Source organism: Martes martes, assembly GCF_963455335.1.
Source record: "Martes martes genome assembly, chromosome: 4".
In the NCBI taxonomy this organism is placed as follows: Eukaryota; Metazoa; Chordata; class Mammalia; order Carnivora; family Mustelidae; genus Martes; species Martes martes.
Genome location: NC_137891.1, coordinates 134,350,782 through 134,377,589, shown reverse-complemented (window position 1 = coordinate 134,377,589; position 26,808 = coordinate 134,350,782). Strand labels below are relative to the sequence as shown.

General features: G+C 35.8%; 1 protein-coding gene across 1 annotated transcript in view; it reads left to right on the top strand.

The window, feature by feature from the left end:
- Window positions 1-26,808, top strand: part of LRRC7 (leucine rich repeat containing 7) — a 558,156-nt gene that overhangs the window by 471,388 nt on the left and 59,960 nt on the right. Inside the window, exons 20-21 of the mRNA XM_080802199.1 lie at window positions 139-1,819; window positions 14,273-14,392. Of these exons, the coding sequence (XP_080658325.1) occupies window positions 139-1,819; window positions 14,273-14,392 (1,801 nt within the window). The remainder of the gene's footprint in view (window positions 1-138; window positions 1,820-14,272; window positions 14,393-26,808) is intronic.

Sequence of the window (26,808 nt, the reverse complement as noted above, 5' to 3'; positions counted from 1 at the left end):
AATTGTAAATGAGGCATGGATGAATGATCCGTTAAACATCCGTTAAAGGATTGTGGCACTCTGGGCTACTTGTTCTCTTTCTGGCAAAGACCCAGCTCTTCCTCGTTTTCATATTTCTTCTTCCCACTGTCTTCACAGGATTGCACAATCTTTCCCACAGCCTCTTGATTCAAAGCCATTACTCAGCCAGCGGGAGGCTGTTCCCCCAGGGAATCTACCACAGCGTCCTGACCGGCTGCCAATGAGCGACGCCTTCACTGACAACTGGACTGACGGTTCCCATTACGATAACACAGGGTTTGTTGCAGAGGAGACCACAGGCGAGAATGCCAACAACAATCCTCTCTTAAGTTCGAAATCTAGAAGCACATCTTCTCACGGACGCAGGCCTTTGATTAGGCAGGATAGGATTGTTGGTGTTCCCCTGGAACTTGAGCAGTCTACACACAGACACACGCCAGAAACAGAAGTGCCTCCTTCCAATCCTTGGCAGAATTGGACCAGAACCCCTAGTCCTTTTGAAGACAGGACCGCTTTCCCTTCCAAATTAGAGACAACCCCCACCACCAGCCCATTGCCTGAAAGGAAAGAGCATATAAAAGAATCTGCTGAAATACCTAGTCCTTTTTCTCCAGGAGTACCATGGGAGTATCACGATTCCAATCCCAACAGGAGTCTTAGCAATGTCTTTTCTCAGATCCACTGCCGCCCAGAATCATCTAAAGGTGTTATTTCCATTAGTAAAAGCACAGAGAGGCTTTCCCCACTCATGAAAGATATCAAGTCCAATAAATTCAAAAAGTCACAGAGTATCGATGAGATTGACATTGGTACATACAAGGTGTATAATATACCATTAGAAAACTATGCTACTGGGAGTGATCACTTAGGAAGCCATGAACGGCCAGATAAAATGTTGGGACCGGAGCATGGTATGTCCAGTATGTCTCGAAGCCAGTCAGTCCCAATGCTGGACGACGAGATGCTCACTTATGGAAGTAGTAAAGGGCCGCAGCAACAGAAAGCTTCCATGACCAAAAAAGTCTATCAGTTTGACCAAAGCTTCAATCCCCAAGGAGCAGTGGAAGTTAAAGCCGAAAAGAGGATACCGCCCCCCTTTCAACACAATTCCGAGTACGTGCAACAGCCCGGCAAAAACATCGCCAAGGATTTGGTTAGTCCTAGAGCTTACAGAGGATACCCACCCATGGAGCAAATGTTTTCATTTTCTCAGCCATCTGTGAATGAGGATGCTGTGGTGAATGCCCAGTTTGCAAGCCAAGGTGCCAGGGCAGGCTTCCTGAGAAGAGCCGACTCCCTGGCGAGCTCCACAGAAATGGCCATGTTTCGAAGGGTCAGTGAACCTCATGAGCTGCCTCCGAGTGATAGGTACGGCAGACCTCCGTACAGGGGCGGTCTGGATCGCCAAAGCAGCGTTTCAGTGACTGAGTCCCAGTTCCTGAAAAGGAATGGCAGGTATGAAGACGAACACCCTTCATATCAAGAAGTGAAAGCTCAGGCGGGAAGTTTTCCAGTTAAAAACCTTACCCAGAGGAGGCCATTGTCTGCAAGAAGCTACAGTACAGAGAGTTACGGTGCCTCCCAAACCAGGCCAGTTTCAGCTAGGCCTACTATGGCAGCTCTTTTGGAAAAAATACCATCTGACTATAACTTGGGTAACTATGGTGACAAGCCATCAGATAACAGTGATATAAAGACGAGGCCCACTCCTGTGAAGGGAGAGGAGAGCTGTGGTAAAATGCCTGCAGACTGGAGACAACAGCTGCTTAGACATATAGAAGCTAGAAGGTTAGACAGGGTATGTCTGGCATTTCTCTGTAAGAATATCCCTCCTGCCTTTAGTTTTCCTTTATTGGCATTTCTAAGCACATGTAGTGAAGCATGAACTACATGAATGAATAGATGATCAGCATTTTATTTCTCTCTCTATTGTGGGGAAATTGATCATAATAGTTTCTCGTGGATATTGTTTAATGCTCTTCGAGAGTCCATAACCTGTAGGTGAATGATTTATCAAATCTAGCCTAAATATTGTTAGTAAGAAAGAATTTGACTCGATTATGTGGGATGGTGCTTCAATTGCTTTCTAGCCATTAAGGTGGGATGCCTCTCCTAGGACACAGAACTGTTCTCTAGCGACCTAAAGAGTATGATTTTTATTGAATCTGTAAAAAGTGAGTATTTTGCCCCTTTCTGCACAGACTCACTTATAATAAAGTCAGGCCTAATTTGTTTATAAAATTTGCATACAGTTACTGCTATGGGACTACTAAAGTTATTACTTCTAATGAGCAATAATCTTCCCAGCAAGAAACAGAAAAATAAAATAAGCAGAGATTGAATGCCCTCCTACACATTGTTTGACTTAACAAAAAAATCCTGCCACTTAGAATGTTGATTTTTATACAAAAAGAAATTGTTTAAATTCAAATCATACTATAGGCAACAAAAATAGATGATGTCTTTATGAAGACTACAAAGGCACAAATTAGTGTGTATATTGCAACCAAAAAAGGAGATTAATCCCAATTCAGTTACAGACTGAGTCACAATACAGCATGGAATCATAGTGATTGAGGAGGATTAAAAAAAATATATATATATATATATATATTTTGTTTCAAAGCCTAGAATTACTCTTTGTTGCCTATTTATATCTCCTTAAGAGACTGATATTTCATTTTCTAGAACTATGATCAATTGACCATTATCATTGAATGTACTTTGTGGCTTGGTGTAGAGGGCCTTGTGTACTCTGCATTGACCTCGGAACCTTAAGGTCCTTTTTGTCAATAGGGCCTTTTGCTCTCATTTTCTAGGGCTTAAATACTTAGTGTGAAATAGGGATCTGGGTAATAATATACCTTTAGAAAGTTTTGCTCAATAGTTTTATTATTTTATTTGGTGTCCTTCTAAAAGCACAGGCCATGGCATTTATTATATATTTCCTTAATATTGAATTTTGTGTTTTCAGGTATAGTCTTTTTAAATAATTATATTGTTTGTAGGTCGTGTCTACATGACAAGAAAACAATTATTTTTAGGAACAAGTGAACTAACAAATGTGGGTGTGGGTGTTAGTTTTTCAATGTGGAGATTGGTTCTGCCTTACAAACTATTTCATCAGAATGTCTGTTTCAAATAGGTGTGCTCAGTCCCATTGAAGGGAGCCTCATCAAAGCCTCATGACTGGCTGTCAGTGGGAGACACCTGGTCAGTTGTCACCATGCCTTACCTCAACCTATACCCTCCATGTAGACAGATAACTTGGAGGGCGGAAATATTTGGGGCCAAATAATACAGTACAGTTTGGGAACTCTGGCCTCGTGTAGACACGACCATACGTAACAGGGTAAGATGAACTAGTCAAGAAAGGTTATGAGAAGCTTTTCAGAGCATATGTACATGACTAGTAATTTGAGGCAACAGAGGAGTGAGTGAAAACAAAGCATGAAAAAGAAGACAAAATGCTAAGCATTTGGTACCATCATGTATTTACTGGTTTCTCAGATAATGGTTCCTCTCCTTTGATTGGAGCTACTCCTCTAGCTGGAGCAGGAATTTGGAGAGAGGAAAATAGGACCAGGGGAGGGGGATTTAGATTGGCAGAAGTCTACGAGCCCTGCCCAGCCCAGAACCAGAAAACTAAAAGTAAACTCGTGTGTTTTCTATTACTGTGACAACACCTTCCTTTTCAGTTAGTTTCCATGCTTCCCCTCTTCGTTTATAATTCCCTTAGTCTGTCTTTCATTTCCCAGAGCAATTTCAATATATAGTCCATAGCTTCTTATTTAAGTCCAAGAAATTAAGTTACCGGACAGTATTGCTTCAAGGCACTAGATCCTGAAAGTTTGTCCTCTTATTTTCTCCAAGTAACATTTCTCTCCCCCTCTCAAGTGCATGACTGAGCTATTCAGGCTGTAGCTTACTTAGAACTTCCCAGCTACTCAAAAAGATTAATTCAGGGTACGGAAGCACAGACTTTTTATGTAAGACTAGTTTTGACATAGCTGTGCTTCTTAACATAGTGTTCAGAGTCAGACTGCACCGGAGATACGGTCTGTTTCCTTTCCAGTGAAATTCAGTTGAGGATTTAAACCTGGAAATCAAATAGTTAAACTAGAAACTACAAGCCCTTTGTCCGTTCTTCATAAGAGAGAACTGCCCAGAGGCCTGGACATGGGATAAGCTTAACCGGCCAAGATAATGTCGGTTAAAGATCTTGCCTGCTGTTGACCTTGGAGAGGCAGCTCCGAGTACTGCCATAGATAAAAGATGCTGTTTTCTCCTGTAGTTTAACCTCAAGGCTCATGATTCCACAACAGAGCCTCACTGTGAGAGAATTTAAAACACAAATGTGTATGTCCGAGACTACTACCCTTCTACAGGAGCTAAGAGGGCACCACCCTGGAATAATCTTAAACCTCAAGGAATCATTCAAGTGCTAGATTGAAATGTCCGGTGTCCTTTTCAACTTTGGCATGGTGACAATGAAAGATCACTGGATGAAATAATCAAGGACCCATAACAAGTATGATCGGTAGACCAGCACACTGTCAGGAGTATAATTGTCTTTCAGTTGAGTTCAGTGAAACTGATGCTAAAAATCATTACTTTGCAAACAATGCCTTTAGAATAGAATAACTGCCTGTTGTTATTGTTCAGTAACACTCAGTTTTAAAAAGTTTACTAAGTTAATTTGTGTAAATTTTTTTTCCCAAAATAAGAGAATTACTTAAAGGGACCAAATACTGTCAATTCCTACTTTTTTATGGAAGGTGGAAAGTGGAGATTGTACTAATGGAAACTATTTGATGACGGGACATACAAAATGTTTTAATTTAAATGAAGTTCTGTAGAAGAAAAATTAACTAGCTCTCAAATCCCTAGAGTAACCTGAGATGCACCTGCTGAAAGATAGCCACAATTCAGATATCACCAGAGTGCTCTATAGGTACTTAGGTATATTAGATAAATAACCTTAACAGCTCAAATCATACTTCCTTTAGTATCACTATGAAATTTCTCCAGTTTAAAATGTAACTTTTAAGAAACAAACAAAAAACGTCAGAAACTTTGGATCCATGTACAATTTTTTTGACTGGTTTGATTAAATTAATCAGTAAATTCAGTGAGCCAATAGTCAGGTTGAATGATTTTTTTTGACCTGCTCTTTTTCGGAGTTGCTGTAGTTATGTCTATAGACTGAGCAATAATGGACACTGATTTTGGCTTTAACATTGTAGTGCCTTCGTTTTAGGGCAGAATTAGAAGCTGGTATCTGTCTTTTGTATGTGTTTATCTCACAATGTGAAAGAGACATGAGATCTGGAGCTGGCAAAATTTGATTAGGATCTCATTGTTTGAATTTTTTTTTAATTAATAGTCTACCACAGGCGAACATTTGTCCAAAATCACTACGATCATAATATATGAGAGATAGGTTCTATGCCCTTGAGTTAGTAGCAAATGTAAAACAGAATGTATCCTTGCTTTTTGTCTTTTCTGTAGTTTTGGATGGTACTCATTATGTGCATAACTAACACTGTTTACTGTATGCTTCTGTCTGATCAAGTGCATGTTTAAAAGAAAGTTACTGTTTGCCCGCTTAAAGTTAAATGTTATAAATTTAAACATGTTCATGTAATAATCAGTTTGTTGAGCATGTGTTCACACCCTGTCACATGATTATTTCCTCTACTCAGAATGCTGCTTACAAACACAACACAGTTAACCTTGGCATGCTGCCCTATGGAGGTATTTCAGCAATGCATGCAGGCAGAAGCATGACTTTAAACTTGCAGACTAAGTCTAAATTTGATCTACAAGAACTACCTCTTCAGAAAGTAAGTATGGACTGCCTTACATGTGTCAGCATACCAAAGCCAATTAATGTTGTTTGTTCACTTAATGTGTTTAGGCTGTACATACAACCCTGCTTATAGACTCTCCCGAGTCCAAAAAGCACGAGGGCAAATAATGTAGAGCCCAAACTCTTAGCTGCTAAACGAATATTGAGAGCTAGAATGATTCTCAGGTTCCTGCATAACAGCTTGCTTTTTGGATTGAGCAGGTACATGGCTTTTTGAGTTGCTTCAAGGCTCATTTTCTTATTACTCATTTCTTTTTCTTTTATTCTTTGTTTTCCTTTCTTTTGTGTGTGTGTAGATACATAAACGTATATTTTTTAAAATGTTTCTGGAGATAGCCCTCTCTTCCCTTGCTGATGCATTCTGAGAACAGAGCTAGAAATTATTGTTGGATTTCAGCTGATCCCTTTGGAAAAGACATAGAGACCTAAATTACAATGGAAATGAAGTGGTTGGCACTCCTAAATGCTTCTTCAGCCCATTGTCTTTGTGGAAAATATCACACGGAAATAAAACTTGAGAAACAACCTCGTGGCTTAGCTAGCAAATTGTTACTCATCCTAGACTAATGGAAAAGGAACACGTTAACAGGGCTTTCAATGTAATTGTAGGCTCATTTGAAATGAAATATAGTGGAAGACGAAACATTTCCATTGTCGAAGGAATTTTTCTGCTGTTTAATTCAGGTAAAAGTGAGAATGCACATTTTACCTGTTTAAATTGACTAACGCCTCTGTCTTAGTTACATTTTGTTAGAGGCTAATGAGTCATTTTCATGCAATATGTCATTATGACTATATTATTAATATAGTCATTAGCCTAGTAAGTTTTATGAAGAAAAACAATGCAAAGTAGGGATAACAGAGTGACAGTAGCCTCCAAATACTTCTCTCATAATAAAATTAATGAACATGAGGAACAAATTCCCATCCCAGCAAAATGAAGGCCAAAGACCTCAAATCCATGTTTTATTGTTAAATTAGTCTTAATAACAATTCCTAACTCTGTATAGTTTTCTTCATACTGTCCATAGAGGAATAAAACCAAAGAGACATCTATATTCACAGCTTTTTCATCACCCACAGTTGTTTTGGGGGGAAAAAAAAACTAACTAAATTAAGAACTTTCCAATGTTGGATTTGCACTTAGGAATAGATAAGACACCATCTAACTAGGACCCTCTCCTGATGGGCTTGGCAATTGATAGGAATCAAGCCCTTAAACTAACAGGCTGGAATTTCAAATTTTAGTGAGCAGATTAGCAAGATCTTGATAGGAAGGAGTTGTTGTTTGCACCCCTTGAAATTGTGTGGAAAGCCCCTTATCTTGCTAATGTTTAGCCCTATTAAACTCAGCCATCTATAGAACAATATGGATATATTCCGTGTCTGAAAAATGGTAATATACTTGAAACGCTGTTTCTCAATGTTTAAACTGTTCCCCAAATATCAATTTGGGGCCTCTATGTTGCTATATTAACTTTCTGATCTTGTTTGGGGTACCCAAGGGAACGGATTCATTAACTGTTACTATAGCTCTAAGAGAATCTATATCAGAAATATTGCAGAGTTCTAATATTTAGAGACTTTTCAACCTTCCTCAGTTAGATGACCTAAAGGAATTCTCTTTGGAAGGTACATTAAATTGCAAGCCAAAAATAATTTGAGAATTGAAAGACTCCATCTTAAAATGAATTATCATCAATATGTTATCCACACGAGGCGGGGAGTGTGGAGAGAGAAGAGAAAGCAAGGGAGGGAAAAGGAATATAGACAGGACGGTTGGCTCCATTACCCCTAAAAGATTATATGATTCCAAATTACCAATTTAAAGCCTATAAACTTTCAGCTTTAGGCATCTGGGGCAGCTTTCCTATCCTGCTGCCAGTATAGGAGCCTTGTCAGGTATGGGCACTGGGTGCTTGATGTTTCAGGAATACTCCAGACTCTACTTATTCCCATGGATTCCACTCTAATTCTCCGCCCCCTCGTCTTTGTGCTCAGGCACAGCTCTTCTGCAGAGGGGCTTTAATTTGAAAATGCCTTTGTTTTTTCTGCCAAGTTTTAGAGTCGCCCTCTCTTAAAATTTTCCTTTCTTGGCTCCACTGACCATCGCTAACAGGTCTTATGGTCGAGGTTCAATTTCCCTGAGTCCTCACTGGGAGAGGAGAGAGACAAAAATTATTTTCCTTTGACTTACAAATGCATAAAAACCTATTACAACATTTTTGTCTTGCTACTTAAGATAATAAAAATTTGTACCAGCAATTTAAGATTTCTTTGCAGTCTCTAAATGCTTGTTAGCCATGAGAATTGCACTGAAAATATAAAGTAAGATCAATTTATAAAGAAGTTTTTTCTGTTGATAAAACTGTTCATTCTCCCATGGAAATATGGGAGCTCTTTTTATTTCTAAAATTTCTGAATGACAATACTAGCCATCTCTAGGTGGGTGCTGTGGCAAATAGCCCTGGATGTCCTGAGGAACCTAAATTAACATTTTCACGTATTACCAGTTAAATGCCGGAAATGGAGTTACAGCGACTCCTCAGGGAACGTTCAGGGACTTAAGTCCACACCCTTTCCCCATACTCTGCTTGGCAAACCGTACCTCTTGCAATTAAGAGAGGCGGTTTTTTGTATTTTCTCTTTCGCACAGAGATGCTATTTTTGCAGCTTGTGTACCCGGAAAGGGCACCTTTCTGTGATTCTAACCTTTCCCAACCTCCATATTGGTAACTGACAGAAAGGCACTATTTGTACTAGCTGAGGTCCTAACTCGGGGTGTTACTTGTTTTCTGGTTTGAGTTTCTGTTTGGTTATCAAACTTATCTAGTTTTTTTTTTTTTTAATGTTTTAAACAAATTTATAATAAACTAATTTAAAAAGATAGTTGTTTGTAAATGAAGACTGAAGAATCTGTTCTTCTATTTACAAAGTGAATATTGATGTAGATGAAGAGAGAAGAGTCTCCCAGATTTTTCTGTGTTTTTGAATATTTCTAATTTGTTCATATTTATTACATGCCAGGTCAAGTTTTGTACATTTTTCATGGATTACAAGCTCCATATAGGTTCCCTATACTATAAACAGTAAATTACATGTTCTTTGGTAATTTTAGGCAACATATTAACAAAATGTCAAGATATACAACAAAATTATTTTAATATTGAATTTCCTTTAATGTTTTTATTTACTGATGTTTATTCTAATTTCCTAAAAAAATTAATAGTACTTATAACCAGGCACTTAACATGTGCAAATCATTATTAAATTATAAAATTTTTACTATTTTCTATCTATCCATTTATTTATTCATTCACTCATTCATTTATCATTTATTTCCTGCCTCTCCAAAAAGCATTTAAGGCAACTTTCTATGACATTATTAATGGTTCCATGTGCTTCTTCGGATGTGTTCTGTTGTAATTGAGCTTAGTTATTGCCTTGAAAGTTTATGTTATTAGAGAGAAATATAATATTGTAAAATGTCAATTCAAATTGCCATTTTTATAATCCAAATTAATGGTAGAATAAATATATCATCAGGAGAATTAAGACAAGGATTTATTAAGAATATACACTGTCCCTGGTACCATCAGGTACCTTAAATATGTTTTTTCACACAAGCCTCACAGACCCTCAAAGGAAGTATTTATCTCCATTGTACAGACCAGGAAACTGAGGCTCATGTGTCACACAAAGGAATTTACCTACATTCTACCAATTTCCTATTGTTACCCTTGCACCTAAAAGTAGTAGTAGGTAGAATCTGAATCTGACTCTGCTTGGCACCAGGTTTCCTGCTGTTTTTACCATACAATGAAGCCTTCTCAAATATTTATAAAACCTGACATTTTCAGAGAACATAACTCATCATTTTTGATAGAGCTCTTTCATATACACTATTATCTTACATCATCTTCATAATAATCCAGAAAAACAGATCTTATGGGATGGAGAAAAGGCTACACAGTAGAGTATATTAACTGATCTAAAACCTATCATGACCCAAATCATTCCTCATGTGCTACAGATACAGGGCTCTCTCAGTTAGCAGAACCCAGTAAATGCTCACAGTTAACCTCACGCTTTTTAAGATTCACTTGCATTTCCTGGGCACTCGGTATTATCAAAAATATGCTTGAAGGCAGTGAAAGGTCAAAGATTGTGAACCCAAGTTAATCACTCCTGCTACTGCAGCCCCAGAGACAAGTGGGGGTGGGGAAGAAATCACTGGCCTCTGCTAGATCCCCTCTGCAGGTGTGTGGCTGACAGTATAGTGTGATCCCTTCCATGCTGGAGAAATTGACACTTTTTTTCTTGTTCCTTTCTTTTTAACTTCTACCACCATAATATTATACCATAGCACCTACTGCTTATTGGATTATTGAAACAGACACTAATGTAAATTACAACTTCAGGAAATTATGGAAATATATGTATTAAATAATCTTTTCATAGAATTTTGCCTGGAAGAAGATGGCCTTGCTATCTGTTTTATTAGTTGATACTCATCCCACTATCTTTTGGATTAGAAAAATTTGGACAGAAATGTGTGCACCTAAATTATTTTTAAATTTCTAATGTCCTATCTTACCGCATCTATGTAGATGACTCAGGATCAAATAGTACCAATATTTGATATGCATTTATTCACCCTGATCTCAAGGGTTACTTACTTAATTCCATTTTTTTTTCCACTGAAAGCAAAGCAAGATTAATGTAGCACCTTGGGGCAACTTAGGCCTATAGCTTCTATTGATTCCACTGCATTTATTATTGGCTACCTATCACTCAAGAAAGATTCACTTATCTTTCTAATTATGAAAAAAAAAAAAAAAACCCTCCATCCTGTAAATTCACATGAATCCTTATGGACAATGGCTAAAATTACCAAAATAATAATGTTAGTATTCATTCAGATGTTTTTTCAAGATGACAATGAAATGCTGGTTTAAAAAATCATCTGAACATTATATTGTGACCTTCAGAATAAACCCCTTGACATCATAATCATTTATATTGAAACGGCATATATTTTTAATACCTATTTTTTTAAATATGTGCAGAAAATGAATAATCTAACAATTTTCATGAGAAATACTTTTGGGAAGATTATTTTTAAAACATTTTTAAATCTATGGTAATGCATTTTGTGAACTATATGCCAATTACTAAGCAAAATAGATCTTTGAGTTCTTAAGGCATATATCCCAAGAGCTTTGCAAAGTGCCAAATGTTAATACCACCCTCATATAATTTCTCCAGCTAAATGCAGTAAGTCTAATTTGTCAAGCATTCAGTACACCCATTAATTAGCTAACCAAAGCAAAACTACTAGATCTGCTAAGCTCATTTATTCATATTTGTGAATCCTGTACATACACACATCCTCACACCACAAGCACACACTCACACACATGCACATATATATCACAGATTTTCGTGCACATTTATGCCTCAGCAAAATTAGAAATTACTTCTTCCAGTAGACACTTATGATCCTTTATGGTAGTCAAAAACATAAATGTTAAATCTATAAACGTCCACAGTCATTTCTGGGACTGTATCCCTTCAGCAAAACTTCTCCTTAGCATTAGTGTATTTCTTAACAAACATAATTTGTGGGTGTTCATTAAATTATAATGACCATTTTCTCTATTCTCTTAAATAAATATCTGAAGACCTACAGAATTTAGAAGCTGAGAAAATGGTGCATTATGGTGATTTTCCATGTCTTTTATATTTAATTAGCTATATATGCCGATTACTATTTTAAAGTATCTAAAGAAAATATCTAGAATGTGGTGCTAGAAATATTTGAGTAAATAACTGAACCTCAATTTTATTATCTCTGCAATAACAAATTTCAACAGTGATAGCTTCATTACTTTTTTTTATATTTTTCAGTTGTTCCTTTTAATCCTTTATAGAATTTTAACAACAAAGCAACTGCATTTATATACAAGTCAGTAGCACTTTATCAAAAGTATAATTTTTTTGTAAATAGCTATACATCTTTTGAGACAGAATGTGAACCCACTATATAGTTTTCTTTTGGACCACCTCCCCACCCAACATTAATAAATGGTGTTCATGGTCTTTCTATTTCTCCAAACTTAAGCCCCAGGGAGTCTCACTTATGAAAAACAAAAAGGCCAGAGCATTCTTGAAATGAAGAAAGGAAATTGCGTTCAGGAAATTCTTTTAATTTTGGTGTCTAGTGAAAGTATTATTTTCATGTGTCTGCATGTTTATGTTTCCTCTGACCCCTGTACTGTAGAAGTGGTGTGGTTGTTAATTCTAATTTTAAAAAGAGAAAGATTGATTCTTAAACTAAGGAAGAGCCTACACCATCATGATATTAAGATTTTGACTAAAGGATTTTTTTTTTTTAAACACCAGAAAGAATTCTGCAATTCTTAGTTGCTCTCTGTGACTAGGAGTCCTGTCTAGGCAACTGAAGCAAGACTAGTGGAGGAAATAGGAAGGAGAGGAGGATGATATGGAGGAAAAAAAAAAAAATACTTGTGTTACATTCTGTCCTCTTCTCAAAAATAGATTTTGCACACACACCTAACCAGATGAATACATTCATTATCCTACTTCCCTGGCAAAGAAATCAAGCCAGAAAGACATGGATATTAGTTTAAATCATTAATTTAAACCAAACCAAACAAACAAAAAACACCGGTGAGTAGTGCTTATGCTGAAAATTTATATTTTAAGTGCTTAATTTTAATAATTTGACTTGTCTTATTTTAATATGTAGAAAAATTGTGTGTGGGCATATGCAAATGTTTTAATCTCAAAAACGAAAAGACTAGAAAATTAATGCTTAACAACAGACAAACAGACATTAAATAGTTATCTGGTTTTATTTCAAGTAGTATGTAGTTTTAATGTGTTACCTACATGTAATTTCTCAAACAAACACAAGTGAATTCCTTCCTCTAACCCAGATGCTTCAATTCAGTACCTGTTTTCTCTTTTTCACACTTTCTGATAGACTCATGAAAAGGAATTCTTATGGCCAAACCACAAGAAGAAAATTGAGTTATCTCCTTACTTTTCATTATATCCATTAGACCTTAGGAAAAATTCATCTAGTGTCATAATCTTATTTTAAAACAGTTCCAAGAAATCTCTTTAAAAAAATGCATGCAGTCAGAATGCAGATTGCATGGTTATATAATTGTTTTTTAAAAAACAACTAGGACCACTCTGTGTAACAGATGAGGGCTGCCAAGCAGCCCATCTGTGCCATGTTGTGAAGAGAATGGCCCTGTTCTCCCATCTTGGGGTTGGACAATTCCTCACACAGAGTAGAGCTGTACATACAGCCTCTAACTAGGCTTTATTTATCCATAGGGATACTTCAAAACATGTACATGAAATGACATAGGAAACACTGGGCATAATTTCCCACCTATATAAGAATTCCCCAGAAAATCAAGGAGTACCTGGATATGCTGTAGGTTAGGGGAGGAGAAAGTCTTACAGGAAAGTTGATCTGTTTCCACAGGAAAAATATACCAGTACTATATCCTCCACTGGAGGCTGTCTTTCTGATGGTGTATAATTACTTGCAATTACTCAGATCAGACTATGGAGCCCTCCCTGGTATCCAATATTAATAATAATAATGACAGAGGTATTATTATTTGTTAAAAATAATAAGCAGTAAATCAGCTAAAAATATATGAAGAGTTTAAACTTTAAATCATAAATGATCTATATAAATAAATTTAAAATCAAAACAGTCATTTATTTATACTGTGATTCTAATAGCACAATATTTTTTATGTTCCTTTCATATTTCCCTAAAAGCAATCTGTAGATAATGTCATAGTACCATAAATCTTACACTATGCTAGCATTAACACTATGTTGGATTAGTGCAAGGTATGTTCTACCAGAATCAGTACAGCCTTATAAAATCTGTTTTAGGTTATGGTTTGAAATATTGAAAGCTACATACTACGTATTATATGGTTTCCGTTTATATTCTAAATGGTAAGATCATACTAAAGAATTGAATTAAGCAAGCTTTATATGTTGTGTTTTTTAACAATTGGTTAATTTTATTCTGATTATTTTTTTATTCAGGTACTGTAAATAACCTAAATTTTTCTTTAAAATTCAGTAAATAACTCTAAGGTGGTTATTTTAATTGAATTTCTCACTGCTTCCAAAAAGTTGTCAATTTAGAATTCTTACTGAGTAAATAGTGTATAACAATTCTTCCAGTTCAGGATATATTGTGTTTCTGCAATTAAACAAAATTAATTTTGTCATAGTCACTAGGGACTCTTTTCAGAAAACTATGATAAACGTCTATTTCATCACTAAAGAAATGCCATACCATTTTCGCAATAGACCCCGTCCCAGCAAAGCAACATTTTAGACAATGGACAAGAAGATGTATCTCCTAGTGGCCAATGGAATCCTTATCCTCTTGGCAGGCGGGATGTACCTCCGGACACCATTACTAAAAAGGTAACCAATTTCAAATTAATGACACAAACCATGAATCTTGCGCATCCATTGTAATATGTAATCCATATCTTGTGTCTTAACATCATTTCTAATTTTGTAATAAATTTGGGCTAAACATTATCCCACTATAGGGAGTTCAGTTAACTGTAAGTGGATTGAAAAGGATGAGAAATGAACACTACCAAATATTAAGAATTGGTAACAAACTTTTGTAAGCAACATCCTGCCACCTCTCTGCAGATACTGTACCCCCTTCTGGTGCCCCACCTTTGAAGTGTAAGCACAGGATTGTGTGTAATGCATACTTCTGATCCTCTTTAATTTAGCAGTCTGGTGCAGTCAACTTGTGTAAAATGAAATTTGACTAAAAAAAGTTCGATTTACCATTTTTAAAGTCATAGCAGTTCATTCATCCAATCATTCATTCAATAGATACTTATTGAGCAACTGTATGTGTTCAGCTATGTGTTGAGCACTTGCTAGATACTGGGAAACAAAAATGAGTAAGATAGTGTCTTACCTTGAAGACCTTTTAGTCTAGTGAGGTAGCCTAAGTGATAGGTAGGTAATTATAATATCACATGTTAAATCACCATGAAGGGAAGAAAAGAAGCCACAACCTTGGGAAGATAATTGTAGCATATATGAGGGACAAGGGATTGGTATCCAAGAATATATTTTTTAAAACTCATATAGTCAACAACAAAAGACATACAACACTACAAAAGAATGGTAAAATACAAGGGGAACTAGGAGAGTAAATAAACATTTTTATAAACTAAATACTTTTGTCAATCAAAAATACAAAAAAAAAGATGCTGTTTTATAGCTACTAGTCACAAAAATTAAGAAGTCTGAAAAATGTAGGTTGTTTGCAACTATAAGAGCAATGGAAACCTTTTCATAGTTCTCACGGGAATAAAAAGCACAATCACTTTGGTATCAAATTATCTTATAAAACTGAACATGAACATACCCTACTATCCAAAAATTGCCCTCCCAAGATATTATTCAAGACACTTGTAATATTTATAATAGTAGAAAACTGGAAAAACCCAAATGCCTACCACCAGGAAAGTATGTAAATAAACTCTGCTATTCACACAGAAAAGTATTTTAAAGCAATGAAAATCAGTTAATCATAATTATGATAATGTGTATAAACTTTAGAAACATAATTTGAGCAAAAAACAAGTTTCAGAAGATGGAACACATCAAAACTATCATATTTATAAATCTCAAAAACAAGCAAAACTAAAAATATATTGTTTAGGCATAAGTACATGAGTCAGAAAACTATTTTTATAAGGGAATGGTTAACAAAATTTATGATTATGGTTATCTCTGAAGGGAAGGCTGGAGGTAGGATTAGGGAGGAAATTTGTATTATTCTTGCTGCCGTTTTATTTCTTAAATTGAATTGTGGCTCTTACACTTAGTTCTTAAGTACATGAGTGTTTATTTTATAATTATGTTTCATAACTTGCATATATATAATCACATACTTTCTTTGTAACCTAGGTGATGATTTTCCTCTTGATGACTCCTTCGATGTTTTTTAAAATATACATATATATTACCTATCACATTATTTTACCTAAAATGTTTGTTAATGACCTGATTTGCATGTATTACATGTTATTAATCTTCCTATTGGGCAATATTAAGCATAGAAGATAAACATAATGTAGTGTGATTAGTGCTATGAATTTGGGATCTAGGGCTATGAAAGAATCTGGAAAGGGCACCTGTTCCGTAAAGAAACTAAAGGAAGTTGAGAGGAGTGATGTGAAATAAGGCTGGAAGGTAAATAGAAGTTTGATCACGCTGCATTTTATTCTGAAGGAAATAAGAAGAGGAACAGTGAAGCGTTTTAAACAGGGGAAAGCCAAGATTAAATTTTCATTTAAATAACACTTTTATAGCTTTACAGAGAATGAATTGTAGAGGAGAAAGACTGAAGGCGATGGAACCAGTTAGGAAAGTTATTTTGTAATACAGGGGAGAGTAAATGGAAGCAATGGGTGGTGGCAAGAAATGCATAGATTCAATATCTTCTTCAAAGGTGAGCCAACATGATGTTGTGATTGACTGGACATAGGATATAGGAGAGAGATATAAGTTCCATGATTGATACACAGGTTTCTAACTTGGACAAGGGATTGATATTGTGCCGTGCACTGAGATTGGAAATACAAAAAGAGTGATAGGTAGAAGTGGAGGAGGGGAGGTTAATTTAAGTTTTAATGTGTTGATTTGAGGTATATGTAGACTGTCTGAGAGATAATGTTTACTGCTTATTTGGATATATTTATCTGAAGTTCAGGAGAGAAATCTTAGCTGAAGATACAAACTTAGTAATCATCAGATACATGTCATAATTAACTGTGAATGAGACAGATAGGTGACACAGAACTCCATGGAACACCAACATTTAAGGGAAGTTCTTAGAAGGAACAGGAGAGGAATAACTAAAGATTGTATCAATAGGGTTCTTTCTGCCACAAGTTATAGAAAATTCAAGGTAAATAGCCCTGAATGTTAAATACTTAGCTGATTATCAATATCTAGAGTAAGCCTCAGATCTAGTCTTCAGTTTTATAATCTAAATACTTAGGGCTTTTTTCCCTCTCCACTCATATCCATACTGTTGGTTTTATCCTAAAATTGGTTTCTCTCATTATTTTAAGTTGGCTACCAACGACAATTGGAGATACAAGCTTCCATTTTCAAATCCATCAAGGGAGAGAACCAAATTCCCAATAGCTGTCTCTTACAAGCAGAATGTTTCAACACTAAATCTCTCAACAAACCTCTTCTTATATCTCACTGATCCAAAACAGCTAAGGACTTCCTATCCCTAGCAAGTCTATGGAATTATATGATTGGCTTTGACTAATTAGTTGGAGTAGAATAGATAGGGCTCTCAACTCCAGTGACCACTAAAAAACTAGAAGGAAATGTTTTAAGGAAGGAGTGGTCAGCAGTTCACATGATGTGAAAAAATCAAGCAAGGTAAGTATGACTAAAGGCTCTTTGGATTTAGAAACAGAGAGGTCGTCGGTGGCCTTGGCAAAAGCAGTTTACTTAACTGATGGAGTGGAATCCATTAGAACTTACATTAAGGAGAAGATAAACATAGAAACCTAGAAAACTCAAGAAAGGAGCTTCCACTTGAAAGGACTGAGACAATTATAGTAGAATCTAAAAAAGGATGTAAGGAAGCCAGAAGGAATATTTAAGATGACAGACTGCTGATCATATTTGAAGGCGGATGAGAAGCTATTGATGAAGAGGAAGTCGAAAATCTCAGAGAAGAAAGGAGAGGAATCTACTTATTTATGAGGAAAGATAAGAGGATGAATGTGATGGCAGGAAGTTGAAGGAATACCTATCAGAGTCGAGGGGAGGTTGCCTGACCAAAGGCGGGAACTATATCCACTTGCATAGTTGCAAAGTTCTACTATAATATTCCCATAAAAGAAAAAGATTCATTCACTTATTACTCTAAATGGAATTAGCAGATGTTTACATTATCCTCCATATATACATTTTACCTGAAATCTATCTTCAAACACCCTAATATAATGTTTAATCATATCATCAATACAAATCATAATGATCATTTGTTTGCTTCTCTACTTACTTTAAGAACCCCATGCAATCCTATACTGATTAAACATTTGTGAGGTTGTTGATCTTATTGAAGACCAAATAATTGCTTAATCTATCTGAAAACTTCATAACTTTTTATATGTTTTGTCAAATGTGAAATATGTAGCATGTCTTTCATATATAAGCTCATTTGTATCTTCTTACTATCACGATGTGCATTTTCAGACTACCCCCACATTATAGCTCTTTGGTCTAAAATATGAGATTGTAGAACATACAAATGTGTCTACCTATTATCACAGAGTAGAGAATATAAAGAATGCTCTAAATTTTCAAATTTAGTTTTTTATTATATAATAATTGAATATAGTCAGTTAATATTCAGTGAAAAACAACCTTAAAAAATGAAAATGGTAATGGAATTATTAGTCTGGGCTGCAGAATTTACTGAAATAGCTATGAAAATGATACTCTTATTTATTGGGTTTATATTTCATTTTACAATGAATGTTTTTAAAAATCAATATTACTTTGCAGTTGAAGTGAGTAGTCATTAAGCTAGACAGAGTAAGAATGGAAAATTAAAAATTGAACTACAAATAGAATGGGGAATCAAAAGAGAATAAGTAGTGAAGAAGTCTTACCCAGCTCCATTTGAGTGTATTTCTTAAAGTCTCTGTATTAGACTTTCTTTCATGTTATTGCTATGCCTAGAGAGATACACCTCTGTTACTACTGTGATACTCCAACTGTGTGACATTAGTGCTGTGATACTGCTGTGCTCAGAAACCACTGTGATGCTTCAGAGATTTGGTGGGAAACACAGTTTTAGAAATTTGATTGAACTGTGGCTCTCTGTTCTGGTTATCATAGCTCTTTTGTTGATCTAATATTGGTAGTACTCATGGGTATGCCTATAAGTACTCCTGGCACTAAAGGAGCACAAATTTGGGTACCCTCCAACACAAAATTTTTTAGACACATAAAATAATTAGACAAAGGAGATCATCAATCAGAAAAATTTTGTTCTTTATTGGCTATTTCTGTCCTGGGTACCTGAGCATGGCTAATGTTGAGTGTGTTAAGTCTTGACTTGGCTTTTTTGGTTTGTTCATTTTCTTTTTTTCTGAGTGGCAAGAGGTGGGATTTAACTGACTTATTTTTTTGATGATGTAATAGTAGGTGGTAGTTTTCAATTCTCTCTTGTCCTGTCAGTATCCAAAATCTCATATTCTAAATGTCCATTAATTCAAAAATTCTGGGAGTCATTACTAGAAGAACATATCACGGCTATGTAAATCTCCCTCTGAATTCCAAGCCGTACTACTCAAGCACTTTAAGAATTGTTATTAAAAACTCTTCAGTGGCTGAAAACAACAGTGGTTTCAGGAGCATTTGCATGTTAGACTCCCACCACATCTCTGCATTAACTGCTGTAGTCTGGGATTATGCTGCAGTCACCCTACATAAGAACTACATAAGTCATCCTACGTAAGAACTATTATGTACCATGTGTTAAATATTACTCCGTGTCAGGCATAGATGTTTTCATGTATTTCTTCACCTAATCCCCATGACAACAATATCCTATAAGTACTATTATTTTTATCCACCGTATGAAGAAACTGAGTTTCTCAGAGACATGGAGTTTAGGTTAGATTACTTGCCAAGATTTCACAGGTGACTAAATATTTTAGATTACTCTCCTACACATAAGAAAAAATAGCAGGAAGGTCATAGTGTAAAACATAAGTGAAAAATTTTTCATGTTAAAGTCAGACATTGGGGGTACCCAGGAGGCTCCGTCGGTTAAGCTCCTGCCTTCCATTCAGGTCATGATCTCAGGATCCTGGGATGGAGCCCCCACCTCCTGCTCAGGCAGGAGTCTGTTTCTCCCTCTCCCTCTGCTCCTCCCCCTGCTCTTGCTCTCTCTCTCTCTCTCTCTCTCTCTCTCTGTATCTCAAATAAATAAATAAAATCTTTAAAGAAAAATAAAAAATAATAAAAAATAAATTCAGACATTATACCCTGATTTGGCAGAATCCTTCCATAGGAATGACAAGGTTGTTTTTCCTTAATTCTGAAATGACAAACTCTTTTGAGAATATTGAGAGTCTTAAAAAACTATGGAGAGTCTTAAGGTTGAATATCCCTGGGAGATATAAAACCAAAAGATAAAACAATGCTGGAGCAGAAAAGCATTGCAGCAAAAAGGCTAAAGCAGCATATTAAAACAAATGAAACTTAAAACATTTCCTCCTGAAAAGGATAACAAGAAACTTTAAAATCCTACTGATATTAAATCTGAAAATTTTTTATATGTAAAGACTAGACATTCAAAAGTTTCTTTTAATATTAGCAACTCTTCCTTCCCCATGTGTCTGTTTTCCTAGGTTAAATAGATAATGACTTGGCAGCTAGGATAATAAAGATAGGTATCAAGGGTCAACATCAGAATGGACACAGTTGAAAAGAAAAGCATAAAAACGCAGCTAATTTAGTCTTGGCTCACAAACTTGTCCCTCATGCTGAATCTGCCCGTGATTTTCTCCCCTCTACAATGCCAGCCCAGCCATTAAGGGCTTCATGATTGCCAGATGCTTGTCATCTCTGAGGCCTGCCCAGGAACTCATTAGGAGAAACTTAAATAAATGTAAGAGAAACTATATGGGCTTTTTGATCATTTTCATGTCCTTTTTATCCTTTCTTTCCCAGGCCCCCAAACTGGAATTTTTGCTTTTTCAGATCATATGAATTATTACAAAGTTATTTAATTAAGTTTCTGGGAAGGAATATTCATTCCTTATTTTAATTTTAATTCCTTAATTTAATTCCTTATTTTAATTATAGCATTTCTCCTGTATCTTAGTATATTTTACCATTTCTTTCTATACATATTTAGAAAGAAAAGATTCAAAATACCTTCTGAAAATCTCATGTTGTGTTGCTGCTGACCATATGGTCAAGACATCATTTTTGTTTTAAAACACCTAAATTAGGAGCACCTGGGTGGCTCATTTGGTTAACCATCCAAGTCAATTTTGGCTCAGGTCATGATCTCAGGGCTGCTTAAGATTCTCTCTCTCTCCCTCTCCCACTGCCCCTCCCCTGCCCCCCCCCCCCGCAAAGAACAACAACAACAAAAAAACTGAATCAAATTTCTACTAGAATTGGTTTTTCATTTGGTAACAAAAGTCAATCTATTATAGAACTTTTCAAAAAAGTGAGAATAAATTGATCATTTTTAAATAAGAAGTAGATATTTTAAAGTGTGACATATGAAAATTAACCTATATATTTAGTAATTTAAATAAAAGCATCCTAGTGTTATGCCACAAATATCTTATTTAAATCATATAACCATTAAGTTGTAGTCATTAACAAGTAACTTGCTCCAAACCTTTTCTATTAAAAGCAAAGCTACCCACACTCTATATATATGTAACGAAAATAAAAATAACAACAATTCTTGGCTTTTGTAATTTTGCTGAGACACAGTCATAGTGCTGTTGGACTCCCCTATATCAAATGCAAGGGAGAGGGTGGATATAGCTTGCTTACATGGAAATAGTGGAAAGTCTAGAATAGATAAGAAAGTCAAATATTTAAATACCGGAAAAAGTAGGGATGGCAGAAAGTAGAGTAAGATCTACACTGTAAGAGAGCAAGTCAACGTGTGCTTGGGTGGCATAGTTAGCTAAGCATCTGACTTTTGGTTTTGGCTCAGTCAAGATCTCAGGGTCCTGGGATGGAGCCACACCAGCTCTGTGCTCAGCATGGAGCCTGCTTGAGATTCTCTCTCCCTCTCCCTCTGCATTCCCACTTGTGCACTCTCCCTCTCTCTCTCTCCCAAATAAATCAATCTTTAAGAAGAAAGAGAGAGAGAGCGCCAGTCAAGATGTGGAAGAAACAGGAAAACCCAATAAACCTTGCATATAAGGGATAATAAGATACAGAGAAATAGACATGTTTCTCATTTCCATCAACTACATCAGAGTCAGAAATATCTGTTCTAGTCTAAAATAAAACTGAAATGAAAAAAAAATATTCTGAAACCTTAGCAATTATCAATTCTATAGCTAAACTCTCCTTTTATACAGAAAGAAATATATCAGGTAGAGTAGGTTTTGCCTGAGACTTTGTATTTTTCCCTCCCAAAGCAATGTACATTATTGACAGTGAAGAACCTCCAGGAGCAATGCCTTGACTTCATCAGTCCATAAGCAAATGAGAACAACTTTCCCAATCACTGTGAGTAATGCCAAGCACAAACCTGGCTCCCACTTTTCTGCTTCTCTTTCCCAGTCCTCATTTTTCTCCTCTGCTAGGAGCAAATTTTGTACTGGTCAGAATAAATTTTTCTTCAATTTTTCTGGTAGACTGGGCCGTCACTGAAACTTAAAAACAGATTAGACTCCTTTATATAGGAGTCCAATTTTGAACTCCAAACATTTTTCTAAACATTAGGAAAAGATCTTTCTGAGTCACCTGGTAGGTTGAGACTCTCCTTGCTTCCTTCATCCTCTTCCTGTCTCCTTCACTAGCGGTGGTGTCACTTAGGGTTCTGTATTGAGCAATATGAAGACTGCAGTGATATCCATGGTGATGGCAGTATTCCACAAGGGCTGCTGAGCTTCAGGAAGAAGTAGCAGCCAAACCCATCCACGGTCGGTGAGCTCTGCCCAAACAAGAATTGAGTCATTGAAAGGGCAAATTGATGAAGTCATACAATTACAGATTTTTAAATTACAAAAATGAAAACAAAAACAAAAAAAAAACCTCTTAGCACAGTCTGTTGCCCCCAGAGAGACATTTCTTACGCTAATATATGCAGTTCTTCTCTTGACCAAAAACCACTTTTTTCAGGGAACTAAAGTTTTAAAAGGAGAGGGGAATATCAGTGGGAAGATACCAAATGTCTGAACCTTCATCCCTAGCAGGACCCTGAAAACGACTGTCTAGATCTACAGTAATGCAACCCTGCTTTTCTTAGAGTTTTGGTATCCGGAAATAATTTGAAACTTATTGTTTGTGTAAACAGTAAGTAGCCACTCATTAATTTTACCCTTTGATTGTAAAACGAGTTTTAAGCAACATACCAGTTGCCTGGGAGGCACGCATACCCACCCTCACACAAATATCCTTCCAGGTTAGAAGGGGTGAGGAGTAGAAGTAGGTAGGTAAAAATTATCTCTTATATGGCTTTTGTGGCTAGGTAGCAATTATTGATAATATTGTTAGGCATCCACCAATTATTCACTGGAGGCTCTTTGAAATTTCTGATGCTTATATTTAGTGACTGTATTGAGAACATTCATCTTCCCTGCTTAACACATATATTCTTCTTTCTCTACTAGAATAGCCTCAACATGGTCTTAATGGCATAACTCTTGGTTATTTTTCCAGAACAGGATAAAAATGCACTACTAGAGGTTAAGTTAAAATATGTACAACAATCCAAAGAACAATAATAGGAGTTGTAAGCTAAGGGCTCAAATCTAGTCTCGAAAATTTCATGATGCACTCTTTTTATGTCACCAGAATCAGACCTGTTATTCAGATGGACTCTTTTAAAACCCAGCTTATTGATTGACTATCATGTTACCTTTTCCAGTAAATCAATGTGGCCATGTCTTTCCCTAAATTAGAGAAATAAGAATGAATATATCCTATGAGATCCAATGCCTTCCATAATTGCAAATTATTCATATAAGAGAAAGAAGCCCAAATAAATATAAAGACTTGCTTGTTAAACAATAACTATATTGTCAAAGCAAGAGTACGTGGCCTGTAGGAAATCAAAAATTTCATGAAAAGGGCATTCACCAAACGCAGTACCATGTCCTTGGTAACACCTGAATCAGGAAGAAGGATTTGAAGAAATCAATGACATAATTTCCTCTATTTAATGACCCATTTCAAAGATATATCTTATTAATGCAAACAGGATGATGTATTTTTTTAAAAAACATTTTAAGAGCTTTCAGATTTATTCTGAACTAGTTGTCATGATTATTTTTTTTAAAGATTTTATTTATTTATTTATTTGACAGAGAGAGATCACAAGTAGGCAGAGAGGCAGACAGAGACAGAGAGGGAAGCAGGCTCCCCGCTGAGCAGAGAGTCCAATGCGGGGCTGGATCCCAGGACCCTGAGATCATGACCTGAGCCAAAGGCAGAGGCTTAACCCACTGAGCCACCCAGGTGCCCCGGATGATGTATTTTTAATCAATTAATTTTAGTACTATTTTACTCAGATTTTTTAAACTTACTCTATTACTCTTATGGAATGAAGTTTGTTCTCAAAAATAATGAAGATAGGAGGTTATGGAAATGTGAATGGAAAAAAGTCTCTAACTTACAGCAAAAGTGACAGTTGAATAAAACACTGTTCAGTCTCATAGTCGCTTTTTAAAATTTTTTTGCTCAAACAGCATTAGTTCTTTAACTTCCAGAGTACATCCCTTTATCTCCTAATATCAGTACCACAATACAGCTGTCTCCAGTAGTGAAAGACATCAGAACATCACTGTCATAAAATCAGGAGATCATTCTCATCCGGACTGACCCTAAATTATTTCCTCAATTAAAGTGCAAACCCAAAGAGTGTCTATGAAATGACTATTAAGTCAGAAGTAAAGGAGGAAAAAAAAAAAACCTTGCCACAAATTAAGACAATAGAATAGCAGATTAAAACTATTTATTTCTTAAAATCCTGATATAGGTATTCTTTCAGACAAATGACTGTTCTACTTCAGAAAATTGAAATAACTCAATAACATTTATACTGTCTTCATTTTAGAAGAAATACAAAAGCAAAAAAAAAAAAAAAAGCAAAATTAACCCAATGTGATAAAATGTCCGCGATTTAGTATGTAATTTGAAGACCTAAACAACATGACACCTGGCAAATGATCAAGGATTATTGCCAAATAGTAGATGCCCAAATACTAAGATTCCATTTCTTGCCACTTGGTTTTTATCTGATTTAGTCTACTATCTAAAGTTTCTTAGAAGTCTTAAGGGTGGAAGGAATAATTGTCAATTTTTTGTTGTTACTATTAACATCTTTCTTTTATTTTATTTCAGGAATGTGTAAGTTAGCACCATCACAAAACAAAATGTAGGCTGAAAATGTCAAGTAGCTCCAATGTCATCATTTTTGCTGTTATGGATCCTTTATTGTTTTTCCCATTTGGTTAATAATTTCCAGTCCCATAGCTGTGTTTTGTAAATTGACATTTAATCATAAAAGAATATGCTTATGAGATTCAATAAGCAGGAAAAGATTGTCTGCACATATCAGCCAGCTGTCATCCTAAGGCCCATGCACTGAAGGGAAAGGCCTTACTGCCCTACCTTTTTGTCTGTCATTTGGAGCACTGGAGTATATGACCGGTTTTTTACTCTAAAAATTTTGTCAACAAATATTTTGAGTAACGCCACTCCCAAAATTTTGCACTGTGCTAGCAAAATGTAATGTCACACAATCCTCAGGGCAGAGGAAAGAACATCTTCCTGCCTCCTCTATTTAAGCTTCAGAGCTTCGTTCCAAGTTGTTCCCTAATGCCCAAATGGGAGAACATAGATTTTTGGCATCAGAACTGCCCTAACTGAATATTAAAAAGGAGAGAGAAAGAGAGAAGGAAAAATAATGCTTAATAGTTTGGTTATCATGATCATAGAACAATCATCGCTAATACACGGTGGACTCTATCATGATGCTTAACATAGATATTCTTAACAAAACATTCTCATATCATCTTCAAAACAACCTTATTAGACAAGGAGCTAGAGGCATAGAATTGAGGAACAAAAAACGAGCCCAATAATGTCTTCTACAGCCTGGTCTAATCACTATGTTACACTCTTACTATATCCCTCCCACTCCACTCAACCAAAAAAATTCAGAAAACATTATAACATAGCCCTGTTGCAGTAGTAAATAACCCTCAGTATCAGGAATATATCCGGTATATAGCTAGCTAGGACTTTTTGCCACAAGTTGGTACTGTTTCTTCTGTTCCATATTCAGAAGAAAGAAACAAACTCTGGCACCAGTCATGCGCTTAAAAATGATTTTTGAGTCCTCTTCAACTTGTTTTTTTTGACCCTACCAGTATTTTATTCTTAAATGCACTTGTTTACTAAATCTCCATTTTCTTTAATCTGACACATTTACAAATTCTTTACTTTTGTGAATCTCAGAAGGAACAGAATCAGGAGCCCTAAGCATGACTGAAAACTACCTACGGATTCTTCCCTCATGTTGAATTTAGTTCATTTTGTTAATTTTGTTTCTCAATGATTTAGCCTGTCAAACTTCTAATTATATCATCTAAGATTCCAACCACCACTTCCTGTTTCATATTGTCTCCATCTTCCAAAAAATAACCTAAATCCTGTCACCAAAAACCACTGGTAAAAGCGACAAAACTGCACTGAATATTGAATCAATCACTGGAAAAATGACAGTTACACTAAAACATAAAAACTAAACTATGCACTAACCTGCAGGAAAAAAAAAATCTCAGTCTTTTTAAGATCTTGTGCTCTCTCTCTCTCTCTCTTTTTCTTTTTTTTCTTTTTTTTTTTTTTTGGCAGGAGTGCAAAAGAAACTGTGAGCTTAAATTTGTCTTTAATTGGCCCTTAGGAATTTTAAGCTTTTATTTTTTAAAAAATTTTTATTTATTTATTTGACAGACAGAGATCACAAGTAGGCAGAGAGGCAGGCAGAGAGAGAGAGGAGGAAGCAGGCACCCTGCTGAGCAGAGAGCCCGATGAGGAGCTCGAGGAGCTCG